Genomic DNA, 14736 nt, shown 5'->3' with positions numbered 1-14736 from the left:
TCCTGCCAAAGGTCGAAAAGGAGCTGGGGCGCATGTTGGAGATGGGCATAATCGAGCATGTCACAGGGCCCACCGACTGGTGCGCACCCATGGTGCCTGCGGAAAAAAAGAATAAAGACCAGGTCAGAGTGTGCGTGGACCTCAAGAGGCTCAACAAGGCTGTCAAGCGAGAACGGTATGTTTTGCCCACACTGGAGGACATTGCTCCCAAGCTAGCGGGGGCAAAGGTGTTCTCCACGCTAGATGCCTCTAGTGGCTTCTGGCAAATTCCCCTGGACCCCGACAGCCAAAAACTGACCACCTTCATCACACCCATGGGCAGGTTCTGTTTCAGGCGGCTCCCATTCGGGATCTCTTCAGCCCCTGAGATTTTCCAGAGACTGATGACCGACCTGCTCAGGGGCCATGAGGGAGTCGTGGTCGTGATGGACGACATACTCGTCTACGGTGCGGACGAGGAGGAGCACAACAGGCGGCTGAACACAGTCCTCCAGACCATCAGGCGGTCTGGACTGAAACTGAACAAAGCAAAGTGCCGGTTCAACAAGTCGGAGACCGGCTACTTCGGACACATAATCAGCGCAGAGGGCATGAAAGTAGACAAAAGCAAAGTGAGTGCAATCACTGAGATGCCCAGCCCAAACAACGTGGGAGAGCTGCGCCAGGTCCTGGGCATGATCAACTACCTGGGGAGGTTCCTGCCAGGCCTCTCAACCGCGCTACACCCAGTCACTGACCTGCTCAAGAAGGACAGTGCGTGGGCATGGGGTGACCTCCAAGAGAGAGCGCTGCAGAAAGCCAAAGACATGCTCTCGTCAGCCCCAGCACTGGCCTACTACGACTCCAACCGCCGCACCATCGTCAGCGCGGACGCCAGCAGCTACGGCCTGGGCGCCACACTACTCCAGGAGCACAGCGGTGAGTTGAAACCTGTTGCATTCTGCTCACGCACTCTTACAGAAACCGAGAAACGCTACTCCCAAATAGAAAAGGAGTGCTTGGCAGCGGTGTGGTCATGCGAACGCTTTGTACGTTATGTACAGGGGCTAGACAGTTTTTGCCTCCAGACAGACCACAAGATAGATAGAATCGGAGGATGAAACCCTCTTTATTGTCACATACATGGGTGGTTGACGTGACGCTCAATTTTTGTGTCCACAGTGACAAAATAACTAAAATTTTATAATATTTAATTAAAATTCATGTTTTTTATATGCATTTCATTCTTCTACATCTAATCCATCTGCAAACAATGAGTATTGTTCTTCAACTATGCAAATATTCTGCTTTGAACATGCCATTTGTCCACCGGTGCAACTGTCCACGGTAGAATTACTTATCTTAAAACGTCTGTAATTTAATGAGAAATTAATCTAAATACATTAAAATACTTGAATGCATGTCATACGAGTGTTTACTTAATGAATCTAGAGGTTATAAGTGTTAAGGTCCCTATGTAGAGTTATTATGACACATTACATTTTGTCCACAAAACTGGTGTCCTCCTGGAGCAACGGCATTATGTAGATATAAAACAGACATTAATGTGACCACCCCATTACTGAGAGGGGTCCTTCCACAACCAGGAAGTACAGAAGACATCACTGGAGCACATGGACTGTACACAAGGTCAGTTTTGTCTCAAATATTTTCATAATATTACTATTTCCGTGCAGTGTTGGAACTGGTCGTCTTAAGGTAGTCCTTTAGTACAACGCAATTTAAGTATTGATCTGAATATTTTTTGCAATTTATATTGATTGATCATTGAAAATAATGTAAACCTTAACACTGTTACTCAGGATGAAGATTGTCTCTCATATAGCTAGGCCACAAACTAGCATTGACTTTGAAAATGTCCACCGGTGCAACGCACTGTCCTATAATACAACATGAAGTCAGTTTCACTTATTTTTTTCCTTTACTCATATCATAATGAAACTTAACATAGTGAAAGCAAACATGTAAACCAACATTTTTTGTATTACAAGTTTTATTGAATAATTAGTTTAAATATGCAAAAGAGATATAATCTGAGTCTTAAAAATGAATGGAGGTTAATGGACGGCTGCATTTTGGATGGCCCGTCAAATCTTCTCCTTCTTTCTCACCCCCTACCTCCATCTTCAAGTTCCCCAACCCCCCCTTCTCCCCACCAAACTCCCTCTCTATCAAGCCCCCCCTTGTTCCATCTTCCCTTCTTTCTAACCTGCCTCTCTGGCTCCTTACTCCTCTCCTTACTTTTGATGACTAATTTAAGTAGCTTTTTGCATTTTCTCTTAACCTCAGAATTTGAGGACAACACAACTCAAACCTTCCTTCCCTGTTTTGTTAAAGCTAGTTTGATTTCCAAAGAGAGAGGCTGAAATGACCACCAAGGAAAGGTCCAGGAAGTTTAGGGAGAGGCTGAATGCGGATTCTGAGAGGAAAGAGAACTTGCTGAGAGAGAGACGCAGAAAGTAAATTTGACCAGTTACCACAAGTTATTTTAGCCTAAGAATTAAAACATTTCATGACATTATTAATGCACCATCATATCACAATATTCATGGTTGGTTTCATAATTTTCCCACAGATATCAGCAGAAGAAAGCATGCGGGAAAATCGTTCAGCAAAGCGTGAAGTCTGTGTCGCCAGCAACACAGAAGAAGCTACAAGAGAAATGGAGAGAGTCAAAGCGGAGATGTAGGGCAAGGGAAAAAGCCACTAATGCTGTCCTTGATCTTACGCCACAATCACCTCAGGATCATGACCAGCCATTTGAAGAGATCAATGACCCCCCAGTGGCAAGGCCAGTTATCAATGGAGCCTCAGTGGCAAGGCCGGTTCTGCATGAAGTGATCAATGCTGTCCCAGTACCAGTACCGGTACACGTTTTGTGTAGCACACCAGAGAAGTCCCCCCGAAACCAAAATCCACCCAAAAAAAGAAGAAAAACTAAAATGACCAAAGAACTACGGAAACTACAAAAACAAAATGAGAAATTAATGAAGGAACTTGAGGCTGAAAGAAGAAGAGTAAATACATTTAGGCGAAAGAATCAACGCCTCGTGCAAAGACGGAATATGGATAAACGTGCTAACAAAAAAACACAAACAAAGCGAGGAAACACTGGAATTCAATTAAAAATATATATTTTACCTGTGTTTTGACTGAATTTAAAATAATAAATTTGACTGTACACAACATAGGCATACTAGTATTCTGTTGTCCAACGGTGCAACAACATGTCCTGTGGTGCGACAAATTGAATTGTGAGGGGAAAAGGTATTTTAATGAAAAATGTATGTAAAAAGTGTTGGATAGTATAACAATGATATCATCACTATGCAGCTTTAAGGATGAAATGAAGATTCCTTGAGTTTTATACAAATTATAATGAATGTAACCCAGACATTTGGGTTAAGTCTCTATGTGAACATCTTATAGTATATAAATAACATAATTCTGAATTTGTTGGGGGTATGTTTGATGTGGAAATATAATTGGGACAAACTAATATGCCTTGTGCTTATCTATCTTACCTGTCCAACATTCTCTGAATTAAATAATGGCATTCTTTATGTCGTTGCACCGGTGGACACATTTTAGGACTACCACACCAAAAAGTGAATAATATTCAAAATATATGAAGAATTAGAAATGGACACATTCAGTTTTGAATTATTCACATATAAGGGAATATAATTATATGTCATTGGACATATATTTTTGAATTATTATTTTTTTCACTTTGGATTTGAGTTCACGTCAACCACCCACATGCACACAGCAGAGCACACACAGTGAAATTGGTCCTCTGCATTTAACCCATCCTAGTACTAGGAGCAGTGGGCAGCTATCGTGCAGCGCCCGGGGAGCAATGGGGAGGGGGGGATTGGAGGTGTCCGGTGCCTTGCTCAAGGGCACCACAGCAGGGCCTAGGAGGTGAACTGGGACCTCTCCAAGTAGCAGTCCACTTTCCATATTTCAAGTCTGTTCGGGGACTTGAACCGGCGACCCTACGATTCCCAGTCCAAGCCCCTACTGACTGAGCCACTGCTGGACTGGACAAGCCGCTAGTCCCATTGATAAATGCATGTGACCTTGACAAAGCACCCGTGCGGTGCCAGAGACTGTTGATGCGCCTGATGCGGTTCAATGCGACAGCTGTCCATGTTCCAGGAAAGCAGCTGATCGTGGCAGATGCGCTGTCCAGGAGCCCTCTGACTCAGGAGGCCGAGTCAGAGACGGAGCGCCACGTCGAGGCGTACGTCGATGCAGTGGTGACAAACAAGCCGATGTCACCAGAGAAGTTGGAGGAGATAAGAGGAGCAACGCGGATGGATCCAGACCTTCAGGCGGTCATCTCCAGTGTGCGAAACGGCTGGCGTAAGAGACACAACTTTTCCTCCTTCTCTGCACTCTATTCTGCCAGGCATCACCTCTCTGAAGCGGGGGGACTAGTTCTGTACGACGACAGAATTGTGATTCCAAAAGGACTGAGAGCAGACATTCTGAAAAGAATCCATACAGGTCACCAAGGACTGACGAAGTGCCGTGAGAGAGCCAGGCTCTCTGTCTGGTGGCCTGGCATCGGAGGCGACATCAAAACAACCGTGACGCAGTGCAAGTTCTGCATAGAGCACAAGCCCAAGCAGAGGCGTGAGCCTCTCATCACTACGGCCCTGCCAGAGGGGCCTTGGCAGAGGATCGCTGCTGACTTATGCGAGCTGGAAGGGAAGCATTATCTAGTAGTCGTGGACTACTATTCCAGGTATGTCGAAATGGTACACTTACCTTCTACATCAAGCCAGCAGGTCATCACGCGCCTCAAAGCCATCTTCAGCCGATGGGGTGTACCTCTCGAACTAGTCAGCGACAATGGTCTGCAGTTCACGTCAGCTGAATTCACTGACTTTTGCAAAGAGTACGGGTTCACGCGCACAACCTCGAGCCCCCACTACCCCCAGGCCAACGGGGCAGCCGAGAGAGCAGTCCAGACTGCTAAAAGACTGCTGAAACAACCAGACCCGTACCTTGCCCTGATGAGCTATCTGGCCACACCCATTGCTGCAACGGGGGCCAGTCCGGCTCAACTGATGCTGGGACGACAGATTCGCACCACAGTCCCCACATTGGAGCAAAACTTGCAAATGACTCCAATAAGCCCTGAACAAGTAAGAACAAATGACTCTAAAGCCAAGAGATCTTACGAGTACTTCTACAACCGCCGACACTCCACCCTCCATCTCCCAGAGCTGCCAACAGGTCAGGCAGTGCGTGTCAAGCTGGACACAGACAAGGGGTGGAAGACCCCTGCGCAGGTGTTGGGGAAAGCGGAACAACCCAGATCCTACATGGTCAAGATGGACAACGGCACAGTGTTGCGGCGTAACAGGAGACACCTCCAGGCTGTTCCTGAGACCACCGGGCCTGCTGAGACCACCGGGCCTGCAGAACCACAACTACAGCCCGAGACCAGCCCAGCACGTCCCGTCAGCAGTCCACTTCCTGTGATGGTCACCAGGGGCCACACAGCATCACCGGGGCCTACACCAGAGACTACACAGGGAACACCGGCACGGCCTACTCTGTCCAGTGGCACAGCCAGACTGACCTCCAGGGGCCGTGAAATCAGACCACCTCTCCGGTTCAGACTCAATGAGTGATTTATGACTGCTGACTGCTTTATTGCTAATGCCTAATCTTTTTTTTTTTTCAGGTTTCCCTACTGAAACAGATTTAGTTCAATGGACAAAATGTAAAAAAAAAAAAAATAAAAAAAAAAAGGAGGAGAAAGAAAGAAATGTTTTCTGCAGTTAATGTTGCTAATGCACTTAAGGGTAATGTTTATATTAATGTGTTACAAATACTACAGTACAGTAGTATGAATGGGGAATGGGTTCTGGAAAAAAATGAGAAGAAATTGCTCTTGGTAAAAATAGATTTAATTTTGATTAAGACTTAATTTACTTACCTGAATCTGCAATTGGAGTAAGTATTGTTTATTTATGTTTTAGGATACTCTGAATGGACTCAGTTCTGGTAAAGGTTACTTTTAGTTTATTGTCTCAAAAGGGGGAGATGTAATGTAATGATGGTATGAACGTTATCAGTTATATTACGCGGTGACGTAGTTCCGGTCTCCGCTGTACAGTTGAACAAGTTATAGAGACACGCGTGAGTTAGCTCCGCAATGCAGTTTGTAACGTGTTAATCCAAAGCCCTAATAAACTACACGATAAGTGACACAGTGTGTGCGTATCGTGACAGTGGCATATATGCCTTTGTAGTTTGGCAGTAAAATCATGGAAGCATTTGAATATCTTACATAAGAACACAATAAGTGTATAAAACCCCCATTATAGTTACTCGGGTGGATATTTACTAATTAAAATCAACATACACAAATCCAAATGGACTTTCCCCTATGTTATGATGACAAAGTCAACACTGTAATTATGAATAACAAGAAAACGTAGAAGATTTTCAACACTCCTGATTTAATCTGAAGTTTAAAATGAATTTGCATTGTAGTTTCGATTAAATGGCTTAAGGATTCAATTTTGCTGTTATTTCTATTGGTTGTTGAAAAAAAATGTTTGTAAAATAAAATGAATTAGCATACAGGTGAACCAACAGCTATACTTTTTTTGTGTGAAAATATAAGGCCTCTTTTCGAACTGAAAATCCCATATTATCACATGCACACTGAATGTAGCTTTTTAACCATATACACGCAGAAGAGTTCTTCACGGGGAATTCATAGGGAATTGATTTACAAATAATAATTGTTCGAGTATGTATATATAGATTTCCTACACATATAGTTAAGACGCGTCCATACGAGTCAACCCAGTCCCGCCCTCAAGTGTCCCACCCCATCTATCACATTACTGGGAAAAATGGCGTCGAGTGCACTGCGGCTGCGACTTTTCACTCAAAATGCGGGTAAAATTAGCCGCAACACCGGCTCTAAAACATCCAACATATCCAGGTCGACTCAGAGCAGGACCGTAGTATCAACGTCGTCGGGGGCAATCTTGCCAAAACCGGAAAAAGTGAGTTTTATTCTGCTTTGGTTACCGAGTGAAAAACCAGCACAAAAATGACTTACAGCGTAGGCGGGACTTAACTCTGGATTGACAGTAGCCTTAGCCACTTGAAAGACAGGAGACGCGCTGAGTTCGTCCTGTCAGCCAATGAACTCGTGTTTACACGATGTGCATTCAGGAAGTAATTACCCCTTATTTGTTTAGCCAATTCAACGGACATATTATTTAAGATATTTAAATAATGTGCAATTTTAACCATTTGCCTCTGATAATATATTGTGTTTGAGTTGTATGGGAACAACACATCTTAGTATTTGATGTTGTCAGGGCAAGAAAGGTCGAGGACAGAGAAGGATGAGGCTGTAGCCAAAGGCCAAATTCAAAGAAATATGGCCAGAACAATTTAAGAATCTCACTACCGAGGGCTGGATGTTCTACAGTAGGAATTTTACGTCATTACGATTGCAAATGTCTTTACCTTTGTTTTTCCTAGACCATTGATTTGCATAAGATCAAACTCTGCCAAAATTCCTTTAACAGAGAAAATCGAAAACCTGAAGAACTGAGGAGACAACTGGATCCGCCTCACTGCTGATAGAAACCATCTGCTGATATTTAAGGCAATATCCTGTGCCTGTGATTAGTCAATCCCTTTTTACCTGCAACTCTAGAATAGATATTAGATCTTTGTATTTGACTTTCATTATAATCCCCTGTCTATAATCCCAAACCTGGACCATAATACCATAGAGCAGATTGAGGGGATTGGAATTGTTAGAATAGCCTTACATAAACTCTTAATTACCTTGTCACTTGACTATTCCTCCTTATGTTTTCAGACACCATTTGGTCTTATCCGCATGACAGCCGTGGTGGTGCCTTTCCTTTATGTGGGAACTCTAATCAGCAAGAACTTTGCGGCTCTCCTGGAGGAGCATGACATCTTTGTCCCTGAAGACGACGATGACGATGACTGAGCTAACTCCAGGCAATAAAAGGTAAAGTCAAGGTGTACATTTACCACACCTACTACACTGTAGCTTGGGCATTTTCATGCACAATCTTGTCCATGTTTTAAGGGTGTGTAAGCTAAATGCCAAAGGTGTAGTTTCTGGCATACTTGCAACATTGACAATGAGGTAACACTAGAAAGCTCATGGCAGCTAATTCTTTTACATTTACATCCACAGGGTGCTTTGCAATATTGACTGAGAGCAAACCAGCCAGCACAAGGAAGAAGGGGAAGATGGGGCATATCCAAATATATCTCTCCACCTCCACCCATCTCCTCCCTCTTTTCTCTGCTATTTATGTTGCTTTCACCAAATTATTTTTTAAATCTCATATCATGTGAGGCTATCAAAACTACCAGTGATGCCTTCACTCTTGTTTGCATGTTTTTTCTGTTAACTCAATAAAGGGAGTCAAAGACATATGGATCAACACCTGTTCTTGTTTTATTCTTTGCAGTGGTTTCCAAGTAGTTCTCATTCTGACTCTAAGTCCATCCATTCACCACAGCAATTTCTCTTCTAGCAATGTTATGGTTTTATTGTGTTATTTGGTCAATATAGTATGTTGGCTTGTTGTCATTGTTCTTCAAGGTAGGTTTTTTAACAGCGGTCCACATGGGCTAAGTTTGTCTCGCTCCCTCCTGAAGTGCAGCGTTGGCCAGTCTCAAGTGTTCGTTGAGGGAGCCCGTCTCCAGCTGGCTGCGACCCCTCATGTCACTCAGCTCCACGTAGGCTTCCTTATAACACTCGTAAGCTGCTTCTTTCTCCTATAGAGAAGGTAGGAACAAATATGCTAGACACATTCGATGTTCAACATAAGGAAGTTTATCATTTTAAAGATTGGGTCATAAAACATACCTTTGTAAGAGACTGCACTTCATTCTGCAGACAGATGATTTCTTTCTTAAGATACTGCACCTCATTGTCTTTGGCTCTTAGTAATGTCTGAAAAACAAAAGGAAATTTTTTCTATAATAGTTAAAACGATATTCATTTATTTATTGGAAGTCAGAATGTATGTTGGACAGTAGTGGTTTGTAACTAAGTAAATCACACAGTTGAAACACTTAAGTATAATATCTAAGTCACTTATTTCTTTGTGAGCTTCCTTTTATACACTCCAGTACATTTCAGAGGGAACATGTGGGCTTTTTACTTTGCTAAATTCATTTGCGCTCTACTGTTTAGTAACTTTATTGATTCAAGATTTTACAAACAAGACCCATGATATAAAATAGAATGCATTCCTGTAACTAAAACTAGTTCTGCTGAATTGGTGTGCGGGCAGTAGATGGCAGTATGCGCTGCACTATAATGTGTCCAACCACAGATGTTCAACACAAATGAGGCCAACAGAAAAGAAAAAAGAAATGGATATAAATGTAGCTGAAGGAAGCCATTCCTGGGTACACTAGACAAACAGTAAAATTGCATTAATCAATTTCCTTTCTTTAAAGTGGGATCAAAGATCCAAAGCAAATTTGTCTAATGATTTTTGTCCGCTTCCCTATGATGCCAACTATGTAACATTAGTCTTTTAAGCCCAGGTTTATTAATGAAGCTGGGCTGGGATGCAGCTGTTAAGCAGCAGTATACATGCTTTACCTACTTTCACATGAGTTTACATTAGGCAGGATCTAAATTAGTGACAAACGTATTTCCATCAATACCTCTGCTTCTGACGCAGTGCGCTCAGTGTTGCCAATAGATACCGTTGAGTCCGACCTCTGCCCTGTGATGAAACGGCGCATGCGGCTGATCTCTTCCGCCAGTTTGACCTTAAGCTCCTGAAAAGGGATTTTTATTTCAAATTATTTCATTGGGATATCATGTGAACAAGCTTTTGTAGCTTCCTTTTGGTTTAACCCTTTGTAAATCAACAGAGACGTATTGATGGATATTACTTTACCAATCTGTAAAGTGGGTGGTATAATATTCTATTGAAACAGTTTTAATTTGGCCTGTATGTAAACCTGGTTCTCTCTTCTGAGCTGCTCCATCTCTCTTTCCTTGCGACCGAGCTCGATCTCTCGACCCTGGCTGTTCTGCTCAATGCGACTGAGCTCCAAGCACTTCTGAGAGTAATGCTCTGATAGCACATCCAACTCGCTGTGCAAGACGTCCGCCTGCGGCCTGACATACACAAACACATAAGTTATGGAGTAAATTATAATGCACTTTCATGCAGGGGGTCACGGTCTAGTGCAGAACATACAGTATTAACCCGGCAGTGATAGCCTGAGAGATGGAGAACACTAAGCATGATAACAAAGTGACTATGATAAACTCACATGTGGCCTCTGTATGAAGCATCCATGTGTGCCGCTCCTCCAGCCAGCCTCCTGACCTTCTCCACCTCTCTCTCCAGCTCCTCCCTGTGAGCAGCTCTCAGTGATTCCATAGCTGTGATGGTGAATGATATGTTAAGTTGTAATTTAAACTGCCTTCACCACACAACATTATTTTAAATGATTGGGAATACAGAGAAGTTCTATTTATTTAACTGAAGAGGCATATTGAAGAACTGCTGCTGCACTTCTTGCCCTACCTTTAGCGGTCACCTGGCTCTCCTCCTGCAGCATCCTGTCTCTCTGTTCCTCCAGCCCCTTAATCTCCCTTGCATGTTTCTCCTGCAGCTCCTGCAGTGTTTTCTGATGGGAGGCCTCCATGGCGTCAAGTGTGGCCCTACAGGGGGCCCCAGGGCCACATGGGCTGTCCACCTCTATCCTCATGGCTGCACGCTCTCTCTTAATGCTCTCCACTTGCTTTCGAAGACAAAGGGCCTGTGAGATAAACATGTATTGGGAAAAGACTGAGATTAATTTTGAGAAAATTGGCAAATGCTAATTTATCTTTTTTCCATTGTGCAAATATTGATAGTTGTTCAGGGAGGTAAGCAGAAGGTGGCTCCAATCATAAAGTCAGAAAACAGCAGAAGAGGGAGCAGCAAGATGACCTAATTTAAAGATAATTAATTATAAATAAATATTTTTTTGCATTTTTGTTGTCAAGTATTTTAAGCTCAAATTGTAAATAATCATAAAAACAGATGGATGGAAACTTTCTTACCTCTTTTTGTAGTGCTTCTGCTTTATTCGTTTGAATGTCTTGGGCTCCATTTATAGATGAAAGAGCCTCCTTTGAGTTCAATATATCAGTTTGTGAGCTGGTGGCTGACTGGTCGGCCTCTTCGGGGCTCGATTGATGCGTCTCGGAGGTAACAATTGTCTGTGCTGCCTGTGCTGTGCTCGACTGATGAGCCTGGGCTCCAATGAGAGCCTGCGCGTCCCTAAATGACAGCGCTTCAAATTCCACCCACTTCCTGTTGACTTCTGAGTCCAACATTTCAATGACAGGCACAGGTACACTCCCCCTTTTCAGCTCCATGGCGTCCCACCTGCTGCTCATCTCACTGAAGGGGACCCCCTCCTCAAACCACTTGTTCCTGTCCTCCAATCGCTTGGCCTGCTCTCGGTCCCAGCCCTCCCCTTCTTCTCTCTGACTGGGTGGAGAGACGTCCAGATCCCCCTCTACAGTCTCAAGGTGGTGCTCGGCCTTATGGGAGATTACAGCCCTGGCGTTAGAGGTGGAAGTGGTCGCTTCATAGCCGGAGTCCCTGCAAGAGAGCTGAGCAGATGGTTGGCATGACGACGGTCTCCGGCAGTGGGGGTTCTCTTTCTTTCTGCCGTTGTCTGATTGGCTGAGGCAAAAACAGGCAGGTAGAGTTACACATCAGAAGAAAGATGATAGAGGGGGTTTGCTGCAGGCGGACCACCCAATCACATTGTCTGCATGATCTCACTGTGTTCAGGAATTTCCAGGTCAATGAGCAAATTATATTCAGGATTTTAGCACATTTGTCCTGGAATTACCATCAAGTATTCACCTTGACGGACTTTGTGTTTTGTTGTTGGCATCACTACTTTTGTTTAATTATTTTTATGAACTGGTTATATATATATCTATCTATAATTTACAATATATATATATATATATATATTGTAAATTATAGTTATTGTTAAGTAAGATGCTATTGATGTAAGATGTTATGAAGCTACCCAACAGTATGTATGCGATTCTTCAAATTAGCTCCAACATTCAAAAAATATAAAGTGAAATGGTGCCTACATTTTTAGGTATCATCAATATTATTATTTTATATATAATACATTAACCTTTATCTCTGCATTGAGTATTTTTATTTAACTTTTAGGTACATAACACCTATTTACATTTTTCATTACAGTAGTTTTTCTTGTAACTGAGTATTTCATCATTCATGTTATTGCCAAGGACTTAAAAAAACGTCCTCCCCCACTGCCTCGCAGTATAAAGTTGGACTCACTGCGTGTTGTTCTGGATCGCCTGTTTTAGTAACTTTATCCAGTTCTGCCTTATTCTGGAGGTCATAACAGAGAGAGTGAACACTGCTCTCCTTGTCTGGAGAAGATCAAAAGAGAGAGAGACACACACACACACACACACACACACACACACACACACACACACACACACACACACACACACTGTTACACAGGAAGCAACCCAATGTAGTTAATGTAGATAAGAGGGGAAGTGATGTTTGTGTCGGACTGTCCATCTGTCTGATGGTGTACACACTTGTATTTGGAGTCCATAGTTCTTATCTACATCACAGTCTGACACGTTCACAGAGGACGACAGGCTTATCTCTCCGTCCAGATCATCCGACTGTTTGTAACCCAAAACACATAATTAATTGTTAATAGTATCACTTAAGACGACTGATGATATTGGTCATCAGCAAAATCTGGATAAAACCTTTTCCAATTCCTGTAGGCAGATAAAAATATATTGACATAAGTAAATCTCTAGGGCTTGGCAATATAAGTGTATCATGCAAAAACAATATGAGAACGTTTATGTCATACATTTTATAAATTGTTACTCTTGCAATAAAGACAAAGGCTACTTTTGATTATTTTTGTATTAATATGTTTCACTTAAGATACTTAAAATGTGAAAATACTCTTCATTAGTCAAGGAACACATTCACACAGGACTATACAGTACAACAAAAGGACGCATTTTTAATTTTATTGTTATCAACATATGACATTTTTGAGATTTTTGCCCTATCAAAACGATTTCAGAAATCACTTCTATGTCACATGTCAGCTCTCACCTCCTCAGCCTCCGGGTCTCTGTAGTACCTCAGCACAGAATCACCCAGAACAAACCAGTGTTTCCTCCACTAAGCAAAACACAGTAAACAAGGTCATTGAATCTATCACATTTTCATTACAATAAAAACATTTCTTTCTTTATAAATAGTTTAGGTGTCAAGTCTCGTTTTTGGTGCTGTCTGTCTGGTGTATGACATTGTGGTTACAACACGAATTAGAATACAAATGACAGCAATTTTTTTCAAAAGTATATTAAGAGTAACAATTTCAAAAACGTCCATTTACCTTGCCATGGTCATCCAGGCTTGACATCCATCCCTTCAGGTTACAATGCCTGTAATGAAAGGGTTGAGAGCAAGCTCCTTAAAAGCACTCTAGTGTTTCTGTCCCATGCTTGATTGTGAACAAGAGGAAGCGGAAGCTGTGAGCAGCAGACCAACGTGTCTAAGTGTGATAAAAAAACATCTTTCTGACGCATGCATTGAGAGGCAGGCAAAAATATGAACCACCAAAAATAGGAAACACCATGCAGAGTGGGAAGGTCAAAATAGGAAGAGGTGCAGTGTTTGTTACCGGTGACTGTTATTGTTAAACAGAGAAAGAGGAACTGATGCAACATTATTAGACTGACTTGAAGGCTTTTACAGCATGTTAGCACAAAATAACACACTTACCACGTAAGCATCATATCGTACAGATATTGTGAGGAGGAGAAAGAATGAGACAGCATGCGACATGTCAAATGGGGAGAGGCGTAAAGTAACTAAGTACATTAAATCAAGTACTGTACTAAAGACACATTTTGAGAAACTTTTTAAATATGTGATGCTACTTTGTACTTCTATTCAAATACAATTCAGAGGTAAATGGTGTACTTTCACACTACATTTATTTAATACATTTAGTTACTTGCAGATTTTGATTGAAAATGTGAAATTTAAACAACACTTAAATATGACTTCAGTAACACCTGGAGTAAATTCCCAATCTACCCTGCAGTTTACTAGTCATCAAAATAAGCTGCACCTTTACAGGCTTTGATAACACTTTGATGATCAATAATTATAATCAACACACAAGTATATTTTGATACTCATACTTTTGTACTTTTACTTGAGTAACATTTTGAATGCAGGACTTTTACTAGTATTCCTACACTCTGATACTTTTACTTTTACTCAAGTACAAGACCTGAGTACTTCTACCACCTCTGAAAAAGACACAAATGTGAGCTCACACGTGGCTCTCATTTATATTAATGTGATGTAACTGTTTCCGAACTACTATCAACTATTAAAAATGTTTGCATGTGATTTAAAGCATTGAAATAACAGCATTTTGTTTCTTTTGGTGGAAAATCAGTTCAAGGCGTGACACTACAGCGCTGAAACTGCAGGATATATTGAGCTTAACCATCCCTCTTTCACTTCCTATTAATATCAAAATGATAAATCATACGAGCATGCTGCCCTAAAACATAGGGCGCTAACTAATGACTTTACTGCAAGGTGCTTCTGTGAG

The 14736-nt window shown here is 42.1% G+C and overlaps 2 protein-coding genes and 1 long non-coding RNA gene across 3 annotated transcripts; 2 read left to right on the top strand and 1 right to left on the bottom strand.

Moving 5' to 3' along the window:
• The first annotated feature begins 1128 nt into the window (after positions 1-1128).
• On the top strand, positions 1129-3186 carry LOC134864203 (uncharacterized). Its single transcript, XR_010165798.1, has 2 exons — positions 1129-1629; positions 2576-3186. It is a non-coding gene; the product is annotated as an uncharacterized LOC134864203 (long non-coding RNA).
• A 3657-nt stretch (positions 3187-6843) lies between these two features.
• Positions 6844-8480, top strand: smdt1b (single-pass membrane protein with aspartate-rich tail 1b). The gene is made up of 3 exons (XM_063884421.1): positions 6844-7043; positions 7877-8035; positions 8228-8480. Exons 1-2 carry the CDS (start codon positions 6888-6890, stop codon positions 8012-8014), a joined length of 294 nt encoding a protein of 97 aa, XP_063740491.1. The 5' UTR covers positions 6844-6887; the 3' UTR covers positions 8015-8035; positions 8228-8480.
• Positions 8473-13656, bottom strand: LOC134865037 (TRIO and F-actin-binding protein-like). The gene is made up of 11 exons (XM_063884420.1): positions 13501-13656; positions 13215-13283; positions 12671-12760; positions 12396-12490; positions 11120-11750; positions 10599-10833; positions 10342-10453; positions 10024-10183; positions 9721-9837; positions 8909-8995; positions 8473-8817 (listed from the first exon to the last, which is right to left on the bottom strand). Exons 1-11 carry the CDS (start codon positions 13525-13527, stop codon positions 8671-8673), a joined length of 1770 nt encoding a protein of 589 aa, XP_063740490.1. The 5' UTR covers positions 13528-13656; the 3' UTR covers positions 8473-8670.
• Positions 13657-14736: the final 1080 nt, after the last annotated feature.

This window comes from Eleginops maclovinus, chromosome 5, assembly GCF_036324505.1.
Source record: "Eleginops maclovinus isolate JMC-PN-2008 ecotype Puerto Natales chromosome 5, JC_Emac_rtc_rv5, whole genome shotgun sequence".
NCBI lineage: Eukaryota > Metazoa > Chordata > Actinopteri > Perciformes > Eleginopidae > Eleginops > Eleginops maclovinus.
Note: the sequence above shows the minus strand (reverse complement) of the source record. Positions and strands in the feature narration are given on the sequence as shown.

Bases quoted from the DNA above. Each gene is read 5' to 3' on its own strand.
- smdt1b (XM_063884421.1), top strand. From the start codon at position 6,888: ATGGCGTCGAGTGCACTGCGGCTGCGACTTTTCACTCAAAATGCGGGT. The intron at 7,044-7,876 runs GTGAGTTTTATT...TTATGTTTTCAG, and splicing joins TCTTGCCAAAACCGGAAAAA to ACACCATTTGGTCTTATCCG.
- LOC134865037 (XM_063884420.1), bottom strand. From the start codon at position 13,527: ATGTCAAGCCTGGATGACCATGGCAAG. The intron at 13,284-13,500 runs GTAAATGGACGT...TGTTTTGCTTAG, and splicing joins GCCTGGATGACCATGGCAAG to TGGAGGAAACACTGGTTTGT. The intron at 10,834-11,119 runs GTAAGAAAGTTT...TTTATCTCACAG, and splicing joins CAGAAGCACTACAAAAAGAG to GCCCTTTGTCTTCGAAAGCA.